Consider the following 24,597-nt stretch of genomic DNA (forward strand, 5'->3'; position numbering starts at 1 on the left):
GCACCTCCACCGTATTTTTATTTTCAAAATTTAGCAGTGTGTTACGAGACGTATTGTAACAAATCAAACTTTTCGTACCTGACAACTATGTGTCACTCACAGCATGGGGCTCCAAGATTTAGTCCTATATTGGTTGATCAACAAGATTCATGAGACTTCCATGTATGTTAAACAGCAGTTACATATTAAAGCTTGGTGTGCAACTTACCAGCACCTATCCTTACAGCGTGTTCTTGGATCAGACACCGCCAAAGAAGACTGAAAACCATATGAAATAGCATCTTTGTTGTGTGAATGTTTTTCTAATGGCTGAACTCAAAATACGGGAGATCATAAGACATCACTTTTGAGCACAGTACTTTCACAAATCTTTTCAAGCGTTTGGCTACAGTCCTGTATGGTCAGTTTAAACGTTTTTTGGATACCAAGGTTGCTTGGGCTTCAAATACCCTGCCTTTAAGATGCAGAGGGAGGAATTTAGTAGGATTCTGACATTTATTGTGAAGATCTCAATGAGCTGTACATTGAAGATTGACATGCTTCAGTCATCAAGGGACAAATCAGGATGAACATATTTCACTCTCATGTATTCATACGCCCAATAAAGCATCAGGCAGACACGTGGCCGATCTGAATAATAACTTCATGAAGTGTTCATAGAAAAAAGTGTTGCTGCAGCCTGAAGTTTTCAACAACTTCTCAACCAACTTCATTGAGCCTAAGAAGGGAAGGATTTCATGATGTTAAGCCTTCATTTCTCAGTGTTCATTTACGTGGTCCTGCAATTCTGCTGCATAACTGAATCTTGTTTTGAAATCTATTCGCAAGAAAAAGGAACGTCGACTAAAGTGCAGTATTGCTGTCTCTCTATCACCCTTCAACATGTTTTGTACAGGTATACAAAGGCATTTTCTGGCATTGTATGTCGTCGTTTGACATGATGGGCACACACCACTTCTCACTAGGATGAGCAAGTGCAACCAGCCGTTATTTTCCCTCTCTGATACTGACATGGCCAGAACAAAGCTTGCCAAATTGGATTGTTGAATCATAACAGTATGAGACCAGTGTTATCTTCACAGTTGGTAGTGCTTGATAAGCAATATAAGCAGAAACATTAACTTCCAGTTCTTAAAGACGCTGATGCCTTGCAAATTGGGCACTGGTTTTTCCGTAGAAGCCAGGCCTCAATGCATAAGAAGTGATGGTTGTGACCACACTGTAGTATACCCAGCTCGTTACCTTCTTCAAAGTCCACCTGCACAATATTTTGAGAGGAGAAAGAGAGAGACGGAGACAGAGAAGGGGGGGGGGGGGGAGAGAGAGAGCGAGAGAGAGAGAGAGAGAGAGAGAGAGAGAGAGAGAGAGAAGGCCACAGTCAATACCTTGTGAACAAGTGTGCTCTTACAGCCTTGAAGAGTAATAATATAGTCTTACCTGGCAAATGCTGCACTTGATTTCATTGTCTTCTTGAGTGGAATTGATGGCATTGTTTACAGAGTATACCTTCCTTCTTAAACACCTTGAAATCGTGTCCTTCTCTAAGCCTGTGCATACATTCCCCATGCTTTCCTCTAAAGCAAGGAGGTCCTATAATGCATGCCCATATAATCAATCAGCATATTTTGTTTACACATTGGAGACATACAAAGAAGTGCCTTTGATATGTATATAAAGAGACCAGCACTTAAAAGAATGACTCCTACAAATACAATCAAAACAGAATGACTCCTACAAATACAATCAAACCAGGGTTCCATGGATACCTCATATGACATACTGTCAATATCAAGGCGCAAATCCCTGTACTGATCTTGTGAAGGTATCCCCCCAAGAATCAGGTTGGCCTCCCACATAAAAACTTGCTGTTACACAAACATAATACATCAAAAGAGAGTCAAGGACGTTTTTCCACTTGACACAAAGATTAAAGCTGAGAGGACTCCACCCTATCAACCCAAGGTACACTCATTAGCAAGCTGTAATACCTATATTTTGCTTAAGTTGAAGAATTAATAGCTCAGACCTAGAACCAATGCAAAATTACCTCGGGAAGTCCTCCATACGCAAAGCACTCTTGGTTTTCTTCAAAGGGCTGCAGTGGAAACTGTCGAAAAGATCTGAAAACAGGAGTCTCAGATGAAGATTGTACATGATAACCCTCCTGATACTCTGGAGAAGACGTCGCTCTGCTTAGACTAGGGCTCTGAAGGGTGCTTGCATATGAGTGTAGCATATCAGGATTTGATAAATGCACATCAGGACTGCTCATGTAGGATAAAGGGGATGAGATCACTTCAAGAGATCGCGTGCGATGTGCCATGCTGAATAAGAATGGCACTTGTGTAGCTCTAGAGGCAGAAGATGACCCGGAGAAGACTGATGAGCTCGAGTTAGGACGATCACGCAGAAGGGACCTTGGGGTGCCGCTGGACAACCCGTCAACCCATCGACCGGTTGTGTTCCTTCTATCACCAGCATCCATTGCTCCTGATTCTCTACCATAGAAGCCCAAACCTCTATTGATGTTTCCCACCAGCCTTTGCGGTACCACTTCCTCATTAGAAAAAGACACTACAGAATTAGTTTCACAAGAATCTGAAGGAGTTCTAGAAATTTCCTGGTCTCCTCTACTGTGCCCATTGTTAGATGTTTGCAAAGAGCTATTGACTCGGGACAGCATATTACTTGAGACCAAAGCATCTGAATTTATGACCGTTGGCCTCATTAAGCACCAGTTGCGTGCCCGGAAAGACGATGCTGGATCTCTTGTTGATCCTGCAGGTGATTGATCTACATCCGCAGCCCCTCCTTTTTCACAAAATAAGCCTCCAAGTCCATGCCATAGGCTTCTATGGACCATAGACCCTGCACTGCTCATCAGTGCATTTTTGCTGTTCCTTAATCCACTAAGAGTCTCACTCCTATGCTTGATATTATGAGCTGATCGATGTTTGTCAAGTGGCACAGTGGTTGTAGAGGTCACAGAGGGAAGCACATCACAAGAAGAAATGCAGCTGAGCTTTCTTAAACAATGCCTGCTTTTTCTGAATCTCATACCATAGCCTGAGAACATGCTTCCTTTGCTAGGAAGTTTTTTTGTGCTGGCAATGACTCTGCCAAAGCAGCTGGGACAGCCAGATGCAGCCTGTCCAGGACCTTCAAGGGGTGCCCCTTCAAGGGGTGCCCCTTCAAATTCTGTTTCTGCACCATTTCTACCAAGGCTTGTGTTGGTTCCAGAGATTTCAAGAGAGTTTTCCACAAATGTAGATCCTCCAACCATGCTGACAATGGAGAGTTTATCTTTGCTCCTCTCAATTGAACTTCCTGTTAGAGTCCATATCTTCCTGACATCTGAAGAGAGGGATCCAGTAATTCTAACTTGCTTCAACTGACTAAACCTGGCATCCAAGTGTGGAAGTCACATAATTTTGCCTTCCCTCTTCTAAAGTGGAAAGCTTGGATTCCAAATCTTCTTAAGAGGATACTGTGGTGGAATGGGTACATCCGAAAGCCTATATTCTCCCTGCTCCTGCATCCACAACCAACACGAATCCAAAGGACTAAGAGGCACCTTGAAAAAGCTTCAAAAACAAACTCCATACCAATTCAACCGCTCACAGCCATCTCTGCTGAACTTTTACTTGAAAAGTGTTAAGCATCAGACAGTTAATTGGGATGAACAACGCTTTGAAGTCAGTCTGAATCACTCAAAACATCTCCAAGACTTCACATTACTTCAATAAGTCCATTAAATAACATGCAAATGAACTCTAATCCAAAGCATATACAAAATGGACATCTTGTTCTTATTGTATTCCTCTTAAGAAACATGCAATCATTTTTCTATTATACAACAAAAAACATAAACATTCCCACCAAACACATGACACACCTGCCAAGTAATATAGGCACAAAATCAACCAGTACCCGTACTGTCAACCACACTGTTCAACCCAGCCCAGAGGCCCATCTTCCTTTGAAACAGCCAATCAAGCATTTCACAACACAACCTGCTCGACCTGTCCCTCTCAATTCTGTTGCACCATTTTCTTTCCATTGGCATACTCGTCTCTCAGCCTGTCCAGCTCCTGCAACCAGCTCTTTGGGTCTCTTTACAATCATGAATTAGCCCTCTTTTCGTACCATGATCTCGGTGCTATACATCAACAGACATAACACCTTGAACATCACCATCAAAATAATCAAATGTTAGTATAAGTGCACCTGCCACCCCTTGAGTATCATCATCAGTACCAACAACAGCCACATCAATAGCATAAGAAGAGGTACCAACATCAAACATCAACAATACCAACTGGAATAACATCTCTCGTAACATCATTTGCATTGGTCATCCAACAACCACGCAACCACCCAAAACCACCTCTCAACTCCAATGCAAAGTGCAACCACTCAAGTGCCATGAAAGAGGAAAAAGCACCCAAATCTACACCATTCAAGTTATGTGGCACTGGGTAAAGGTGTGCACATGACATCACCTCCTGCTAAACTTGGAGCTGGGGTGCACATGATGCGCCTTTGCTTAGTGCTATCGATTCGATTGCAGACTGGATCTCCCATATGGTGTCTCCACCACTATCTCCTCGGGAACTGCAGGCAATGGAACTAGCCCCCTTGCCTCTGGAAGCTCTATTGGCATGGTAGACTCCATGAAAACCTCAAAAACTGGAGTACTTATCTTCTCCTCCTCGTTAATGGACTCAGAGATAATTGTGGGAACCTCGGAACCTCAATGGCTACGATGATCTTGGGAACTCGCATGGAATCTGGAACCATTTGTGGCTTTTTCAAGCTCAGCAAGGCTAAACACTCATTCAGTCCCATATGAAGGTGTACAGGTCTGTCACGTGCACACCCATCAGGTGTACAAGTGGCATGGCATCATCAAGCATTAATCAGGACCTTTAAAACATTATTTAGGCATTTTCAGCATATGCAAACATATGTTTGGGACTGTTTTCAGTACCAACATCAGTACATTAGCCATTTCAGCACATAAAGGCATTTAGAGCATTTATGGCATGTAGTCGGGGCTGTCATGATCAGCCGACAGCACCTCTACAGCAGCCGACAGCATCCATAAGCATTTATGGCATTTATTGCAAGTCGTGAGCATCTAGGAGCTGGCCGACAGCAGCAAGGCTGGCCGACCAGCAGCATCTCACCATATATATAGAAGCGCATTATTCTTCAGCAGTTAGGCACCTTTCCCTTCACCGTTTCCACCTTGGGAGCATAGGGAGTCTCCAGCATCAGCATATATTCAGCACTAAGGCAGTTTCCAGCACATCATCATCATCAAGCATTAGATTCAGTCCATCATCTCAGCTTCTCTTCAGCGTTTCCTTCCCAGGAGACAAGGGAAGTCAACGGGACAGCAGTTCACTCAGCATATAGTCATCATAGGCAGCATATTCAATCCATGATCTCATCTCTCCTCAGCATTTCTCATCCATGGAGCAAGGGAGAAGCAGATCAGCAGTTTAGCCAGCATATTCAGCACATAGTTCATCATTCCTACCTCCTAGATAGAGGGAAGCCGGCATCGAAGGGTGGACCTCAGCATTGGAGCAGGGAACAGTCCTTAGCATCAGCATTCACCATATCCCTCTCATCGCGAGAAGAATCTTCATCTAGAACAGCATCATAGATCTATTTAGATCTCATTGTAACCCATTCATCTAGTATTGCTGCATTGCATTGCATTGACAGTATTTGTCTATCTCTTAAGCATCATTAGGTGAAGTTTAGTTAGCCTAAGGTTGTGATTACTACGATCAATCTCTCACATGTCACATTGGTATCAGAGCGTTACAGGGTAACCAGCCTTAGATCATTTTCATTCCATCATTCATTCAGTCAATCATCATGTTAAGTGCTTCCGCACAGTTAAACCCAGTTCTCAAAATCTTGCAGGCCATCCTTAGGGATTTCCCCTTAGGCATGCATTAATAACCCATCCATCTGCATTCTTGCACAGCATATAGGGTTGCACATGGCTTGCATGACAGTCATCATAGCAGTCAGTCTTGCATCTGCAAGGCATACATGTTTTGCCCATGAGTTCTCCGGGGAAGAATGACATCCATCATCAAAGGAGTAAATAAAGTTTTGGACTTCGACTGGCAGCAGTACGGAGTTCTCTTCCACATAAGAAGACGGAAGTTTGCTCCAACATCGCCTTAGGAGGTTCAGAGGAGGTTCAGGAACGACGGAGATGGTGGGTGAAGGGATTCCACAGACAGGTCAAGGGTGACTCAGGTATTTCCAAGCAGTTTTAGCAACATTTGCCATTCAATTCCCGCAGTAGCCAAGTCTATGGCTCAAAGGATTCAACTCCTACAGTCGACCTCAATCCCGACAAAAGAAGTCAGAAGGGGCCAGTGTTTCAGTGGAGAAGGATCACCAGAGGAGTCCAAAGGTTGCTAGGTATACCACCTAGCAACAGTTTACCAGAGGGGAATGTCACGTGCACACCCATCAGGTGTACAAGTGGCATGGCATCATCAAGCATTAATCAGGACATTTAAAACATTATTCAGGCATTTTCAGCATATGCAAACATATGTACAAGTGGCATGGCATCATCAAGCATTAATTAGGACATTTAAAACATTATTCAGGCATTTTCAGCATATGCAAACATATGTCTGGGGCTGTTTTCAGTACCAACATCAGTACATTAACCATCTTCAGCACATAAAGGCATTTAGAGCATTTACGGCATGTAGTTGGGGCTGTTATGATCAGCCGACAGCACCTCTACAGCAGCCGACAGCATCCATAAGCATTTATGGCATTTATGGCAAGTCCTGAGCATCTAGGAGCTGGCCGACAGCAGCAAGGCTGGCCGACCAGCAGCATCTCACCATATATATAGAAGCGCATTATTCTTCAGCAGTTCGGCACCTTTCCCTTCAGCGTTTCCACCTTGGGAGCATAGGGAGTCTCCAGCATCAACATATATTCAGCACTAAGGCAGTTTCCAGCACATCATCATCATCAAGCATCAGATTCAGTCCATCATCTCAGCTTCTCTTCAGCGTTTCCTTCCCAAGAGACAAGGAAAGTCAACGGGACAGCAGTTTACTCAGCATATAGTCACCATAGGCAGCATATTCAGTCCATGATCTCATCTCTCCTCAGCATTTCTCATCCATGGAGCAAGGGAGAAGCAGATCAGCAGTTTAGCCAGCATATTCAGCACATAGTTCATCATTCCTACCTCCTAGATAGAGGGAAGCCGGCATGGACCTCAGCATTGGAGTAGGGAACAGTCCTCAGCATCAGCATTCACCATATCCCACTCATCCCGAGAAAGAGAAGGATCTTCATCTAGGACAGCATCATAGATCTATTTAGATCTCATTGTAACCCATTCATCTAGTATAGCTGCATTGTCTATCTCTTAAGCATCATTAGGTGAAGTTTAGGTAGCCTAAGGTTGTGACTACTACGATCAATATCTCACATGTCATGGCCCTGTGAAAATGGAACAGCACAAGTGTGGGCATGGTCGTTGCAGAGTCAGAATATTGAATGATTCACATGGGGGGTGCCCGGACAGAGTTAAAGGTGTGTGGACATCCCTAGGTGTGAAGGGGGGGAACTAGAACATTAAACTTTTAATGTTTATTAAAGTTGCCCCTAGGCCTTAGTGGCCCCTAGGGACTTTTAAAGTTTGGGGCCCTAGGATTATTATGGAGAGGGGGCCACTCCACTTTTGGAGTGCTGCTTCTCTCTCCTCCCTCTCTCTCTTCTTTTTGGAAAAAAGTGTCGTGGAGGATTGATGCGCTTGTGTTCATGCGTGGAAAAGCAAGGAAGGGAGCAAGTCGACTGCAGATTTTCTGATTGCTGCTGTTTTCTCTATGCAAACTAGCCGTACAGCCTTGTACGGACAGGCTGCAGGTTCTCTCTTGGTACAGGTTACGCACAAGAGCTGCTGCGGGCCTATCTCTCTGCTGGACAGGCTGCGCACAAGCTCTGTACAGGCTGTGCAGACAAGTATACTGCAGGTACAGCACTGTACGACTACCGTACAGTGTACGGACAGTTCAGGTACAGCTGTACTGTTGGCGGCGCTGGACTGAACTGCAGTAGGCGGCGCTGGACAGGTCTGGCTGCGCAGGTTCAGGCGAGTACAAGTGTAGACAGCAGGCAGCGTTTGCAAGGATAGCACCTGGCACGTATCCCGAGGTAGTACAGACGGGTACGGGGCTGTTTTTCATGACTGTACAATCAAAGACAGCATAGAAGTGAACACAAGGAGGAGGGTACAGACAAGTACGTGCATGCGTGTGAAGCAGGGTTGTGGAAACAAGTGCCTGCAAGTACAGATTGGTACCGTTGCTTCCTCCAGTGCAAAAACTCGGGCTGATTTTGGTAAGCTCCGCATCTGTTCATCTATCTCTCTTTCTACTGCTTGATGTCTATTGTTGCAGATTTGAGTTGTCTGGCCCCTTGTGAGAGGAGGGGTATGGCAGATTGACAAGGGTTGAGACAGAGTTTGGACAGTACATGTTGAATCATGTACTTGAGTTATGCCCGATGTATGCTCATGGCTGCCCTGCTTAGTGGTCTTGGCTGATCAGAGGGAGGCACAGTTTTTTATTTGGAGACACAGATCTGTGTGCATAGATCCTCTGTGCTAAGAGGTATTGTGGGCCGTCAGATTGGACATACAGGTGTAATCTCTTGGCTGATTTTAGTTGTACTCAGCCATTCATATTTTTAGAATTGAATAAAGAAATACCGCAAGGGGCGCCAAGCTTTGGGGCCAACAGGTGTCACCTTGTTTTCAGATTTGGGCACTCTAGCTCCAATCTGTTTTGTTTTCACATCTAGACTACAAGTGGACGGGTGACTGCTAGTCTACCGCACTCTGGTTTCTATTAGAGGCCGGTTTCAGTGTTCTGGTGCCGAGACCAATCATCAACTTTCTGAAGGGGGTGAGCTCGTGGTTGCTTTGAAGAAAGCCATCGCTGAAAATTCAGCAAACATGTCTGATACAGAGGATGAGTACTTCTATCATGAAGAAGAAGAGCAAGAGACTTCTCCTGAGAGAGATGTATCTGAGGATATTTTTGCAGGAGAACAGGCTGCAGATGTTGAGCCTTATGAGGATGTAACACAGCCAGAAGATGTGCATGGTAAAGAGGATGATGATGCTCGGTTCAAAGATCGTTTGGCTAGTGTTATGGATACTTTTATGCAGCTCACACAGAGTGAGAGATTTGCTGAATTTATGAGATCCCGTACAGAGCCCGAGAAAAAGAAGAAGAAGGTTCGTTCTAAGAATCTTCCACAGAGTCATAGTGGTGCCTCCCACAGGAACCATCTTTTGGCCAGTTTCCGAACATGCAGCATGCTTATGGTGCAAACTCTCAGAGTTCCTTCTATGGACAGCCACCCATTCCTCATCAGAACATGCATCCAGGTTATTTTGGTGGTGGCTCGGTGTTCCAATCTATGACTGGGGGTTACCCTCAGGGAGGCATGGGTATGCATGGGCCTTTTGGAGCTAATTTTCAGCTTGGTATGCAGGGGAATATGTATGGTGGTATGCAGTCCGGTATGCAAGGAAATATGTTTGGAGGCATGCAACTTGGGATGCAAGGCAATATGTTTGGTGGCATGCAGCCAGGTATGCATAATGGAATGTTTCGAAACATGGCTGGAATGTATGGTATGCCTGGTGTGGGAATGGGAAATGTTGACCCAATGATGGGCATGAATGTTGGGGGCAGCAATCTTGTGAAGCCGCTTCCATATGATAATCTAACGCCTATGGGAAAGGCTAAGGATTACAAGGAAGGGGGAGCTGCATTGAAGTTTGATACATTCAGTGGGGCCAAGGATAAACTTAAAGCACTTACCTTTTTACAGCAGTTTGATGCTGCTTTTTCTGGTGGGAATTACACAGAGTCCTCTAAGGTGAGGAAAGCTGCCACTTTTCTCAAGGGCAATGCTTTGAAGTGGTGGTCTACTCTTCTTTTGCAAGGCATAGCACCCACTACATGGGTCCAGTTTAAACAGGTTTTCTCTTCCGTATGGCTCACATCTACATTTGAGGTGGATGTTATGACCGCATGGCACAAATTGGATGCTTCAAAGTGTGATAGTTTGAAGGATTATAACAAAAAGTTTTGGGAAGCTTTACTCCCAGTGACTTCTTATCGTGCAGTGCCATTGTCGGAGCAGGTAGAGAAGTATTGTTGTGGGCTGCGATACGAGATTATTGTATAAAGACAAGAGTAACGAACATGTCACAGATGATTGAAAATGCTATGACAGCTAATGCGTTACTCACTGGTGGTTCATCTGGGTTTAAAGGCAGTAAGAAATTAAGCAAGAAAGTTGAAAAATTTGGGCATGCTTCTCGTGATGCTAAAGGGTCTTCAGAGACGAAGTATAAGAAGTTGCCAATGCCCAAGAGGACTTCTGAGGAAAGACAGGCTTTGTCACGTGCACACCAGTCAGGTGTACAGTGACATGGCATCATTCTAGCATCATTTTATCATCATAGACATCATCAGGTATTTTACTGGCATTTATGCAATTTAATAGGCATTTTCCAGGCATTTATGGGGCAGCCGACAGCAAGTTGTGGACATGACATCTGGCCGACTGCATTAGTGCTGGCCGACCAGCAGCATGTTGGCATATATATACAGGCACATCTCCATTCAGTTATGGAGGGGCTCATCAGTGAAGCGCATCCTCATCTGGATCATCTTGCGTTTCAGCCCATCATCATCAGCAGCATAATCAGCAAACGCAGCCTCCTCTAGATCATCATGCGTTTCAGCATATCATCATCAGCAGCATTCAGTTAACGCATCTCCATCAGCATTCAGTTAACGCATCTCCATCAGCATCACCCTCAGCAAACGCAGCAACATTCAGTTCAGATTCAGCTATCAGGTCTGCGTTTCATTATTCTATCAGCATTCAGCATCTGTTCCCAAAGCCTCCCTTCAGTGTTTCCTTCCAGGAGACAAGGGAAAGAGTGGACAGCAGTTCATCCCGCATATTCACCATATAGGCAGCATATTCAGCAGTACAGATCCATTTGGATCTCATTGTAACATCATTCATTCATCTAATATAGCTGCATTGCATTGACACCTATCTGTCTAGTTTAGTAAGACTAAGGTTGTGATTACTACAGTCATAAGCTCTCCCATGTCACAGGCTTTAAGAGATGCTCATAAGTGTTTTTACTATACTGAAGAGGGGCATATGTCATTCAATTGTCCCAAAAGAAAGTCCCAAAAGGACTCTGACAATAAAGGAGAGCCCAAGCCAAAGAAACAAAAGCCTTCTGCAGGCTTAGTTCCTGATCTTGTGGGGGAACAGCCAGGTGGTGAAGCTACAGAGTTGTGCAGGGCATGGGGCAAAGTGAGAGATCAGAATGCCTTGATCTTCTTTGACACAGGTACTAGAGCCAACTTCATTTCACCAGATTTGGCTGGCCGATTGGGGATTCGCGCAGAGGAGATGGGGCCGTTACATGAGGCTAATATGGCTTGTCCAGGGTATGCAGAACCCGTTACTCCTATCATTGGGAAGCTTCGGCTTCATTTGCATGGTTATGTGGACAGCGAAGAGTTCATCATGCCTTTGGATGGCTGTGATGTTTTGTTGGGGATGCCATGGTGCCACAGGGTACATGCGGTGGTGGATACTTACAATAGGAAAATCACTGTGACTCATAGAGGGAAAGAACATGTATTGGATGTAAAACTCAAAGGGGAATCTGTTCCTATTGTATCCGCTTCGGTGATTTCATCAGTAATGAAAAAGCATCTTTCCGCGTACTTGATTTATGTAGAGGATGCACAGGATGATGAGTCTAAGTCTAATTTGTCTATGTTAGATAAGGACAGGACTGATTTTTTATGTGGGTTTCAAGACTGTTTTTCCGAGTCATTGCCAGGAGAACTTCCTCCTGAGAGGCCAGAAGATCATGCCATTGATCTGATTCCTGGTAGTACTCCATCGAATAGACCGCCGTACCGTGTTAGTGCAGCCCAACAAGAAGAGATTATGAGTCAGGTGCAGGAGCTTTTGAATAAAGGGTTGATACAGCCTAGCTCATCACCCTTTTGCTCACCTGTGCTCTTAGTGCAGAAGAAGGATGGTTCTTGGCGCATGTGTATTGATTACAAGGCGCTGAACAAGAATACCATCAAGAATCGATTCCCCATACCGAGGATCGATGACATCTTGGACCACTTACAGGGCTCCACAGTCTTTAGTCGTATTGACTTGAAAAGCGGGTATCATCAGATACGCATTAGACCCGAGGATGTGCATAAGACAGCATTCCGAACCACGTTTGGGTTGTATGAGTTCTTGGTTATGCTCTTTGGTTTGACAAATGCGCCTATCACATTTAACAGAATGATGGACAAGATTTTCAGGCCTCATAGAGAGTTTGTGGGCACATTCTTTGATGATATGATTGTACATTCACAAACTGAGGAAGAGCATAGAAGGCATTTGGCCATTGTGTTTGCAGAACTTAGAAACCATAGGTTGGTGGTTAATGGCAAGAAGAGTGAGTTCTTTTTGCAAGAGATACATTTCTTGGGACATAGTGTCTGCGCATGGAGTCCGTATGGATCCAGCAAAGGTGGAAGCAATACTTAATTGGCCAGCTTTGAGGACCGTGCATGATGTACGCAGTTTTCTAGGATTGTGTTCCTATTACAGGCGATACATACGGCACTTTGCTGAAATTTCGCCTCTTCATGCTTTGACGAAGAAGGCAACTCCGTTTAGATGGGCTGATTGGGAAATTACAGCATTCAAAAAGCTCAAAGAAAAGCTTACTTCGGACCCAGTATTGGTGTTACCGGATCTCCGAAAGGCTTTTGTTGTCCAGTGTGATGCATGTGGAAGTAGCATTCGTGCAGTTCTCATGCAAGAGGGACATGTGATAGCCTATGAGAGTAGAGTTTTGCAAGATGCTGAGAAGCATTTACAGGTTTATGAGAAAGAGATGTTGGCTGTAATTCACGCTCTTTCTACATGGAAACACTACTTGCTTGGGGCTGATTTTACTGTACAGACAGATCATCAAACCTTGCGTTACTTCCTCACGCAAACTAAGCTTTCAGAGAAGCATATGCGTTGGGCAAACTTTTTGTCAATGTTTCACTTCCAGATTGTGCATGTGGAAGGCAAAAAGAATGTAGTGGCAGATGCTTTGTCACGCAAGCCATAGGTCTCTGCAGTTTCACTTGCTTATCATCATGAGCTTGATGAAATGAAAGAGCAGTATGTCCATGATGAGGATTTTGAAAGGTTGTATCCGAATGAACCTGCGGTAGTAAGAGCATAATCCAAGAAAACTACGGATCTCATGCACCGAACTCAATTCGGGCCAATTCCGAATTGCATCAATCTTTGCAGTATCCATCCGCACCCCATCTTTGGACACAATATGCCCAAGATAATGTATCTGTGACAAGAAGAACTTACTCTTCTTTGCATTTATGAAGAGTTTATGCTTATGGAGCTCTTCAAAAACAATAGTCAAATGAGCTTTATGCTCTTCTTCGGTCTTCGAGAAGACTAGGATGTCATCAAAGAAGACACCTGTAAATTTCATATACCCACGGAATATGCGATCCATCATTCTATTGAATGTAGCCGGGGCATTTGTAAGACCAAAAGGCATAACAAGATACTCATAAAGCCCAAATGCTGTCCTGAAAGCAGTTTTGTGTACATCTTCAGACACTACACGCACTTGATGATACCCACTCTTGAGATCAATTTGGCTAAAGCATGCCGATCCATCCAACTTGTCAAGGATGTCGTCTATGCGTGGAATCGAAAACCGATTCTTGATGGTAAGCTTATTCAAAGCTCTATAATCCACACACATACGAAAGGATCCATCCTTCTTTTGAACCAAGAGGACGGGTGAACAATATGGGAAAGAGCTTGGCTGAACCAAACTCTTCTCAAGAAACTCATTCGCTTGGTTCATGATCTCCTCTTTTTGGGATGCACTTATACGATAGGCTGGCCTATTAGGTGGTGAGCTACCCGGCACAAGATCAATGCGATGATCTTCCGGTCGTATAGGTGGTAACTCATTTGGTAACTCATCAGCTGTGACATGTGAGAGCTTATGACCGTCGTAATCACAACCTTAGTCTAACTAAACTGCACTTAATGATGTTTAAGAGATAGACAGATATGTGTCAATGCAATGCAGCTATATTAGATGAATGAATGCGGTTACAATGAGATCCAAATGGATCTATACTGCTGAATATGCTGCCTATATGCTGAATATGCGGGATGAACTGCTGTCCACTCTTTCCCTTGTCTCCTGGGAAGGAAACGCTGAAGGGAGGCTTTGGAACAGATGCTGAATGCTAATGGGATGATGAAACGCAGACCTGATGGGCTGATGGTGATGAGGCTGAGGATGATGCGTTTGCTGATTATGCTGCTCCCAATGCTTCCTGGAGGAGATGCGTTGGAGAACACACTGCTGAATGCTGCTATGATCAACCTGAATGGCTGAATGGAGAGGCGCCTGAATATATATGCATGAATGCTGCTGGTCGGCCAGCATAAGGGCTGTCGGCCAGATGCAATGTCCAAGACTGCTGTCGACTGCCCCATAAATGCCTGAAAAATACCTATTAAATTGCATAAATGCCAGTAAAATACCTGAATAATGCCTGATGACTACTGATGAGGCTAATGATGCCATAGAATGATGCCATGTCACTGTACACCTGACTGGTGTGCACGTGACATCAGCAAAACAATCATTGTGCTCTTGCAAAAATTTCAGCCTATCATAACGAAGAGTGTTTACATGTACATTATTAATCAACATGATCTCGTACAAAAATCAAGTACGCAAAAACACTCTTTTCATTACTTTCTTAATTTGTACATGAGATACAAGGGGAATGGTATCACCCTCTTCACCAGCATCAATTACATGTTCTCGGCCTTTATGCATGAAGGTGATCCTGTTGGTCTTGTAAGCCTTGCACGGATCAATACGTGTGCCAAGGCTTTCCAAGCAATACATCACAGCCATTCAAAGGCGCCACAAGAAAATCCTCATGATCCACATAGCCTTGAATGTGTATGCGCAACTTGCCAAAAATAGGCATGACTTGCACTTCTCTACCAACAAAGGCAGCCCCTGCTTCAATTTGAGGACCCATGTCCTCCACTTCAATACCCAAAGCAACTGCCATCTGTGTGGATATGAAATTTTCAGATGCACAATCATCAAACATGAACAAAGCGGGCTGATCTTTGAGCTGTCCCCAAGCTTTACATACAACCCTATCTTTGCTATCATGTGATAGTGTTGCCCTGCACATTCGGAACCATATGCACATTAGGCTTTGATGCATTTGCATTATCACGCTTCTTCTTTTTTGGGCATGCCTTTGCAATATGCTCGGTGCTACCACAAGTAAAGCATTTCCCCTCACTCATATATTGCTTTTTCTGTTCTGGAGTGAGACCATAGTCTCTCAGTTTGAAGGGACGCTTCTTGGTAGTGTTATTTTGAACCTTTGTACCATTTTTATCTTGGTTTTGGTCCTTTTTAGGTGGCTGTCCATCATTTTGCAGGTTTTGGACAACCCTCTCTTTGCCTTTGAAATGAGGGTTTAGCCTTATTGGATCGACTCAATTTGAGTTCCAATTGCTCGGTGGCGGTGGCGGCTACGATTAATTGGTGTAAGGTATGACCAGGATACATTTGTAATCCCGCTTTGTACATGGGTTGCAATCCCGATTGAAACCTTCTCTTCCTTTCCGCCTCGGTGACATGCATAAATGGAGACACCTCCAAAAGCACTTTCCAAAACTTTTGTACATATGCATTTACCAATTCCCCCTCATTTTGCTTTACCCAATCCCACTTCATTGTTATCTCATTCAATGCATTGGGAGGCAAGAATTGAGCATAGAACCTCTCCTTGAACTCTTCCCATGATCTAATAGGATTCAAAAGAGCTTCTCCGTGAGCCACCAATGGGCAGCAGTGCCTTTCATGAACATGCTTACATGCCGGATCATGGATTTCTGAGTGAAATCCTCATCACTGAAAGCAATATCAAACTGGGCAATAAAAGCAAGTACCTTTGATGCATCATATTCCCCATGATATGCGTCAAACTTCACAGATTTGTCTCCGGCTTTGAAGTCACGAGACTTTGATGCATGTGTGTGCATCTCAACATGTTTTCCCCCATGTTTGTTCATTGGGACAGCCCCTGTGACTGGCATCATTTTTGGACCAAAAGGTGATGCATAAGGCATAGATACATGTGCCCTGTAAGCATGAGGCATGGCTGGCCCCTCAACATGCATTGATACATTTTCAGCCATAACTTCTCCCTCATGGGCACACTCGAAGGCATGAGTGGCATGAGAGATACGCGGAATACCTGCACCAACAGAAAATTGCAGCCCATGATGCATGTGTTGTGCATGCACATTTTCAGCCGACAATGGCATTTGACATACATTTTGACCACTGCCATAAACATTGTATCCTTCACGGGCTACATAAGGTATTCCTGCATGGCGTGAAGTCACTGATTGTTCCTCTCCCATAGCATGGAGATTCATCCTCTTAGACATAAGTTCTTGTTCGGGCACTTGTGGGGATTCCAAGACGTGTGGGATGGTTGCCTTTTCTGCATAGGCATCCTCGGTACGAGCCAAGTATGCACGTGCTGCATCCCTCGGTTGCATGTGCAACTCTTGAGCAATCATTGCCATTGCATGATCCATATAAGATTCAGCTTTCTTGGCCTTCAAACGATCATGTACCAATGGATCCTCGCCGCGGTAGAGATTCAATTCTTCTTGTTGTGCATGGAGAAGAGCCTGCATACGAGTAAGTTCAGCCCTCAAGACTATGGACTCTTCTTCCTACATCTTCTCTTTGCCACGGGACGGCTGTCCCACATATTCATGTTCCCTATTGTGCACCACACGAGTTTGCTCATCCTGTAAAGCATTGGAGGCACGCATTTCATTGTCCCTGCCTCTTGTATTACCATCTCCAACATTCATTATATGGCTGTCCATAATGTTCTAAGTTTAGAGATAGCTAGTGTTCACGGTGATCGTCTCTCACGATAGAAGTGAAAGAGAACCGTATGCTCTGATACCAATGTAACTTGGTTGAACACAATGCTAATCAATACACTTAAATACACTAAGATTTGATGGACACTTGTTCAAATACAAGAAGTAAATTGCTGAATTGACAAGAGACACACAATGAGCCGGAACGGCCGACCCCTCCCTCAAATAAAGTATATTGATCTTGGAAGAATCATGTACATAGTGTCATGGGCATTTCTGACCAGATTTCCATACCAATGCATATGAATACAGTATTGCAAACAAGTGGTTGTTGATGTAGACTTGCAACCCACACTACCCTCTCAAGTGCCCATGTTCCCTACCATCTGCTCTCTATTGTTCCACCAACACATGGTAGCAACAATCTGCAAGAGAGCATGTAGGACAAGAGAACACTACACAGGGTATGTGATCTTGTAATCCGGTTCCTCCCTCCTGCTACTTGCTCCCATATTTAAGCATAAAAGCTTACCAATAGCAAGTAGAGTCCATGACAGCAGAAGTCTTCGCGATGGAAGTCCTTGGAGTGTTGAGATCTTTGATTTGTCGCCTTTCTTCACGACAAAAGTCTTCAAGAGGATGAAGGGAACCTTGGGAAAGCTTCCCCTATGATTCAACTTGAGAAAGGAAGGCTGAAATTAGGGTTTTCAACAAAAAGACCAAAAATTACAGCAAAAATGAGAGCTGTTTTGCTGAATTTCAATCATTGGGAGTGAGTAGGAGAGTGATTAGCACTTGGAAACACTCTTGGAAGCTTGGAAAACACCCTAGCAAGTTGAGTATGGCTATGGAGAGCTTGGAAATGGAGAGAAATGATGGAAAAACAGAGTTTTCAGCCTCCAAAAATCTTCATGAAGAGAAAACACGAATTTTCTCTTAATAAGTAAGTGAATTGGAGTCCAATCAGGTGAAGGGACATGGAGAGATGCCCATTTATGAGTAAAAGGGGAGGATCAGGTCCTGGACATTGAGCCTTTTCCGCCTCGGGACTTCAATGAGTGTGAACTTGGAAGCGGTCATAATTTATAAGTGACTTTTGGGCACCCAAACTTTAATGAAGTGGGAACGTACTCACTTATAAATATTGGCTAAGTCCTAAGGGCTATTTGAGCCTAGATTGGGTAATACTTACCACCTGTTCACATGCCACACAACCATGTCAGCAGACAGTTTCACACGCACGGTTCACGGGCGGACGTCCCCTTACCCGGAACTACACATTGGTCAAGCAAGCATGAAAACAGCATGCAATTTCAATTGCAAGCAAGCACATAAAGATGCTATGCAATGCAGCATTGGTATGGACAATCCCCGTTCATGAGACTATACCAAAATAGACATGCTCCAGGCAAGTACACGAGATACCAGACCCAATGGAACACCAATCCACCAAGCATTTCCGGGCATGTACACGGAGACACAAGTCCCAATGGAAAGCCAAGTCTACAGTATCACATGAGTGGCATCAATCCCCGGAATAAACAACTGCCATGGACACCAGTCCAATGTACATACATGATAAGAAAGCACGGGTGGACCAATTGGGTGGCCAAATGGTGATAGGAAGAATGACATCCATCATCAAAAGAGTAAATAAAGTCTTGGGCTTCGACTGGCAGTAGCAGGGGGTTCTCTTCCACATAAGAAGACGGAAGTTTGCTCCAACATCGCCTTAGGAGGTTCACAGGAGGTTCAGGAACAACGGAGATGGTGGGTGAAAGGATTCCACAGAAAGGTAAGGGGTGACTCAGGTGTTTCCAAGCAGTTTTAGTAGCATTTGCCATTCAATTCCCGCGGTAGACAAGTCTATGGCTCAAAGGATTCACAACTCCTACAGTCGACCTCAATCCCGGCAGAAGAAGTCAAAAGGGGGCAGTGGTTCAGTGGAGAAGGATCACCAGAGGAGTCCAAAGGTTGCCAGGTATACCACCTAGCAACAGTTTAGCAGAGGGGAATGTCACGTGCACACCCATCAGGTGTACAAGTGGCATGACATCATCAAGCATTAATCAAGACATTTAAAACATTATTCAGGCATTTTCAGCATATGCAAACATATGTTTGGGGCTGTTTTCAGTACCAACATCAGTACATTAGCCATCTTCAGCACATAAAGGCATTTAGGGCATTTATGGCATGTAGTTGGGGCTGTTATGATCAGCCGACAGCACCTCTACAGCAGCCGACAGCATCCATAAGCATTTATGGTATTTATTGCAAGTCCTGAGCATCTAAGAGCTGGCCGACCAGCAGCATCTCACCATATATATAGAAGCGCATTATTCTTCGGCAGTTAGGCACTTTTCCCTTCAGCATTTCCTTGCCAGAAGACAAGGGAAGTCAACGGGACAACAGTTCACTCAGCATATAGTCATCATAGGCAGCATATTCAGTCCATGATCTCATCTCTCCTCAACATTTCTCATCCATGGAGCAAGGGAGAAGCAGATCAGCATAGATGCATAGATCTTCTTCAGAGTTAGAGTGGATTTGGAGACCGGGCCGGGTATTTAGTGAAAAGGTTGCCAAAGTAGGAAGGATGACAAAGGGACTCCGGGAATAGAATGGGATGATGACAGTCATCCAAGAAGCAGATTGGAGTCCCGTCATCAAGTTTGGCAGAGGGGGATGTCATGTGCACACACATGTACATGCTAATCTCAGGGCTAATCCTGGAGGCAACATGATAAAGACTCACTAGAACCAGATTTTGGAGCGAGTGTTGCTAGTTTTGGAAGGGATTTGACTAATGGAGGACAAAGAGGGCTATCGGCCAGCATTAGCAAGAGTATGTCCGGTCAGTTGCAACAAAGTTCACAATATTTGTCCAGGAAGCTGGCCGACCAGCAATCGGCCAATTTATTATGTCATACCCAACCTACAAATAGTATTGGATGCTCATCGTTTTTCTCATTCAGGCCAGCAATGGGCTGAATCATAGAATTAGGCCTAGATTAGGGTTTATACCTTTTCATGGAAGGCAGCCAAGGGCTGCAAGGATTTATGTACCTTTTTGTACCATACGATATACTGAATTTCCAGCTCGCTCTCTATCTCTACCCTCCCTTCTGTCTGTGTTTTTGCATCAGCATGTTCTAGATGGTGTTTAGGGCTGAAAGAAGCAGAGCTTCCACATGTAACATGTGCCTACCCAAACCCTAGGAATGAGAATAAGCCCGTAGAGTATGGTTAGAACCTTAGGAAATAAGGGGCTTATGCATGGCCACCTTCCAAATAGAACTAGATGTTGCCAGCTCCAGTTCAGGGAAAGAAGAGCTTTGCATGGATGGGGCAAAGGATCGAGAGAGCAGGGGGTGTAATGGGAGAGCAACGAAGAGGGTGAATGTCATGTGCACAATGTGTATCTACCGTGTGCTACACGCACACAAGACTAAACCATGCAACAAGAGGCAGTGTTTTGAGTGTGCCGTAGTCTGTAGAGCTTTCAAGAGAGGAAGTGGCATTGAAGACAGAGTTCTCAAGTAAGGAGCAGATTCAAGAGGATCATCCCAAGGTATACACACTACCAGGCTTGAAGTTGCAAAGGAAGGACACCTCATCCCAAGGTTTACACACTACCATGCTTGAAGTTGCAAAGGAAGGACACCTCATCTCAGATTCCATACTAGTTTCCAAGTTCAGGCATGTCTCTCTGAAGAGGAGGAGGAGTTGAGTTCTTTAGCAATTCTCGAGGTTTCCATGGAGTCTACCATGCCAACAGAGCATCCAAGGGCAAAGGGGCTAGTTCTAGTGGTTTTCGAGCAGGCAGTGGCGGAGACATCATGTAGGAGGTTGAGCCCTCAGTCGGATTGACACTAGATTGGAGCACATGAGCATCGTGTGCACCCCCTTCTCCAAGGTAAGCATGATGAGATGTCGTGCACATCTTCCAATGGTTCTCTCTACCATTTAGCCAATTTCGACGGCGTGTTCGTGGTCAAGTCTTGGTCAATTTTAAGGCTTTTAAGCCATTTTATTATATTTGGTCCAAGCGGCCAATGAGCAGCCCAAGTGTAGACACTTTTATTATATTTGGTCATTATTATAATAAGGTAGGTTTGGCGGTAGCCCATAACACACTATAAATAGAGGGCTACGACTGAGGGTCATTCGTGAGTTTAGACGTGCTCGGAGATAGTGATGCGCAAGCAAGATAAGGCCACACCCAACATACCATGAGCATCATCAAGTTCTCATCATCGGCAATCATTGTAAACATTGTTAGTTAATAGACGGTAGATCTAGCTTGTCTATTGCATGCTTTCATTACGCTTCCCCATAAAGAGATTGTGTTAATCTATAGCTTAATCTGTGTTTTTACATTAATCTCCATTAAGTTGAGTACTCATGTTACACACAATATTGTCCAATTTGGGAAGTTCTGACAGCACAGTAGGAGATTGGAACACAAGTTGGACACAATATAAACTGTTTTATGGCTATTTTGATAATTTTGTGGACATGAAAATGGATGGCCGACTTGATCCTATCCCTATATAAAGGTGGTCAAAGGTCATTAAGGACAGATATCTCTCAGATCTCTCAGGTGTTGGCAAGAACCTATGCATAGAGGCAACCCAAAGCAGCTCTAGGCACGAACGCAAGCATATGGAGAGCATGACCAAGCTGTGGAATCAACACCTGACATCTTTTGTATGCCCGATAGGTTAGCATGCATAAACCAGAATTAAGTCTAGATCCAAGGACCATTGTACATGTTCATGCTTTGAAATACACAATAGATTGGGGTTACATGTCTTGCCTTCTGTGTTTGCTAAACAGTAGGATTAGCACTAACCTCTCTTGCTTAGTGTTAATCAAGAACACGCATTGGTGTACTCTCCTGCTGCTCTCTGTCATTTGTCCATATGAAATCGTCAAGTTAAAGTCTTGCTTTAATCCAAGAAAGGGGGGAAGATGTGTCAAGAGACTTGTGAATCACTTAGGACATGCAATTGTGCGTGTGGGGTTTTACATGAAATCAAGACACATTAGAGCCCATACATACCAATATCGTCTTAATGATTGACAAATCCAAGGACCCATAAAGCTAGAAGATAAAAGTTTCCCTTTGGTCAAGAGCTTGAGGCATAAGAAGCATACCAAGAGTTTCCCACAAGTTCTTCAAAGGCCCTGTCCAATCTCTTCAAGGTATTAAGACCCCCTCTTGAAACTTTTCAGCAGCTTGTGGCCACACAGATCAAACCCAAAATAGGGCAACAACTGGTCGGCCAGTCAATCTTCTACAGAGGGCAGCTAGGTCAGCAAAACGCACAGAGTAGAAACCAGCCCAAATCAGGTCCATATCTCCCGTCGAGTCTTAGTCAAGTCCAATCCCTGTGGGACCACAAAGTAAGTCAATCTTGGTACTCATTCTCTTGAAAGCAATAAAGCAAACACACGTATAAGGTAGGAGTCCTTGAGAGAGTGGATTGGCATCAAGGCATAGTTGTCAGGTATGAAGGTATGAAACAAGACAAAGGTACGAAAAAACAGTACCGGTACGTGACTTTTTATTTCGGAAAAATAAGTTCCATAGAGGTACGAGACTTTAAAAACACTTGAGAAATAGATATTTGTACACATTTAGAGATGCAAAGTCGAGAGAAGGTGGCAAGGTAGAAAGTCCCCATTGCCCAAACGACCATAAAAAATAGTAAAACAAAACAGGAAGAAAAAAAACGGACATAAAAAAAGTCACCAAAAAAAAAACGGCCATTAAAAAAAAAGACAATTTCGCAATAGTTTCACTTGCATAGTTTCGTACCGTACAGTTTTTTTTGGCCCCTTGTGAGCGGGACTAGTTTGACAGGCAAGTATGCATCAGGGGCAAATTTTTTGCTGCTAATCTTGCCACTTCAAGAAGTATCAATGAAGTGCAATCATGATACACAAATCCAACACAACTTCTGAAAGGAAACCTGCTGGATGCTTTCTAGCAATGTACCTTAGGTATGTTCTTTGACGAGAGTGCCATCCACCCCAATAAGAAAAGATGCCATTGAAATTTTACTTGTTAAAGAACCCAAGTTTCATAATCAATAAAACAAAAGTTGGAATGATTTCAAAGTTTGATTGTTGCCTTTACAAGTCAACAACCAAAAACCTGTATGTTCTCAAACAATGCTTTTACATGTTGGATCTCTAAAATCGTCCGGCTTAGTGACAAAATAGTTTCATTTTCCATGAACCACTTAAAATCTTTCAAAAATCATTTTGCCACACCATTTTTCAATTTAACTCAAAAAAATGGGGGAAAAATGTGAAAAAAAAGCATGATTTACATGATGCATAAGAAAATTGAAGGCTATGGTATTTTGTAGGCCTTCATGCTGAAGCCAAGGGCAGTCCTTAAAAGTCCAAATTTGGTGCAATGTTATGTGTGTATGTATGTGTGTACATGCATACATGTTGCTTTTTAAGTACTCATATGATGATAGAACTTGTTGGGAGATAAAATATGTATGCATGTATGTGTGTGTGTACATACATACATTAGTTGTTTGATTATGTATTTGTTGATTTAAATTTATATTTGTATTTATATCTTCGTTTGTTTGGTAATTTATTTATTTATTGACTATCTGTTTTTCTATAGGACTGTGCTGTACACAACCTAAGATGTATGCCACCGAGATCACAGTTACTATACATAGGATTCACGATCAATTCAACACTTCTGATCAGTTGTTTGAGAGAAAATGATACCTGGTTGAAAAAGAAACTGATGGTTTTGAACAAAATTGAGAGAGCTATGCACAGAAGAAACACATGGATTGCAGGCAATGTTGATGCAGAACGCAAAATGATGCGGAAATTTCCCATTTTGGAAACAAAACTGTGCGAGGTTTGCAAGAAAAACTCTAACCTGCCATCAAAGCTGATACAAGGCCAGGATCAAACCCTAATTTCGATCCGAGGGCGCAGACGAAGCCATGGGAGAGGAGGTGGAGGAAACTGCAGAAAGAAGGAAACAAAGAAAAGAAAAAAAAATGCGTACCTTAAAGAAAGAAAGAGGAAGATGCCACACTTTTATTTTTTCAATAATAAAAAAATAAGGAGACTTCCTTGAGAATTTTGCACTTTATTCTTGAGTTGTGAACCTCCCTCCACTCCATAGCCTTTCTACCTTTTTATTGGAACTTGGGTCACTGAGCATTTTTCTTCTGCTTTCTCAAATTCTATGATGATGCTGGTAATGATTGATGATGTTAGAAGCATCATTGTAGCCTCCTGTTTATGATGATGTTAGAGCACCATTGAAGCCTTTTCTTCTCTCAAGAAGTATTTCTCTCAAGAAACCACTCCAGTGTTTTAAGGCACAAGTTCGTGCAAGTGAGTTGAGGACAAAGAAGAGCAATGGCTTTTTTATGTTGGTTCTTCCTTAGAGATCCCACTATGCTTGTTGGACTTGTC

The 24,597-nt window shown here is 43.6% G+C and overlaps 1 protein-coding gene across 10 annotated transcripts; it reads right to left on the reverse strand.

The window, feature by feature from the left end:
• Window positions 1-265: 265 nt before the first annotated feature.
• LOC147604160 (uncharacterized) lies at window positions 266-24,375 on the reverse strand. Of its 10 annotated transcripts, none has more exons than XM_086795699.1 (9): window positions 24,311-24,375; window positions 24,050-24,138; window positions 22,285-22,518; window positions 21,980-22,034; window positions 3,896-4,182; window positions 2,048-3,532; window positions 1,767-1,865; window positions 1,438-1,590; window positions 266-1,258 (listed from the first exon to the last, which is right to left on the reverse strand). In XM_086795699.1, the coding sequence occupies exons 6-9, from the start codon at window positions 3,281-3,283 to the stop codon at window positions 1,118-1,120; spliced, it is 1,629 nt and encodes a 542-aa protein (XP_086651825.1). In that variant the 5' UTR covers window positions 3,284-3,532; window positions 3,896-4,182; window positions 21,980-22,034; window positions 22,285-22,518; window positions 24,050-24,138; window positions 24,311-24,375; the 3' UTR covers window positions 266-1,117. The 10 variants fall into 10 exon arrangements, with proteins under 10 accessions (XP_086651825.1, XP_086651830.1, XP_086651826.1 ...); XM_086795704.1 differs by lacking the exon at window positions 24,311-24,375 and adding an exon at window positions 23,129-23,889 and having other exon boundaries at window positions 24,050-24,289; XM_086795700.1 differs by lacking the exon at window positions 24,311-24,375 and adding an exon at window positions 22,954-23,889 and having other exon boundaries at window positions 24,050-24,289.
• Between the last annotated feature and the right edge of the window lie 222 nt (window positions 24,376-24,597).

This window comes from Cibotium barometz, chromosome 62, assembly GCF_041138505.1.
Source record: "Cibotium barometz isolate CiBa-2024 chromosome 62, ASM4113850v1, whole genome shotgun sequence".
NCBI lineage: Eukaryota > Viridiplantae > Streptophyta > Polypodiopsida > Cyatheales > Cibotiaceae > Cibotium > Cibotium barometz.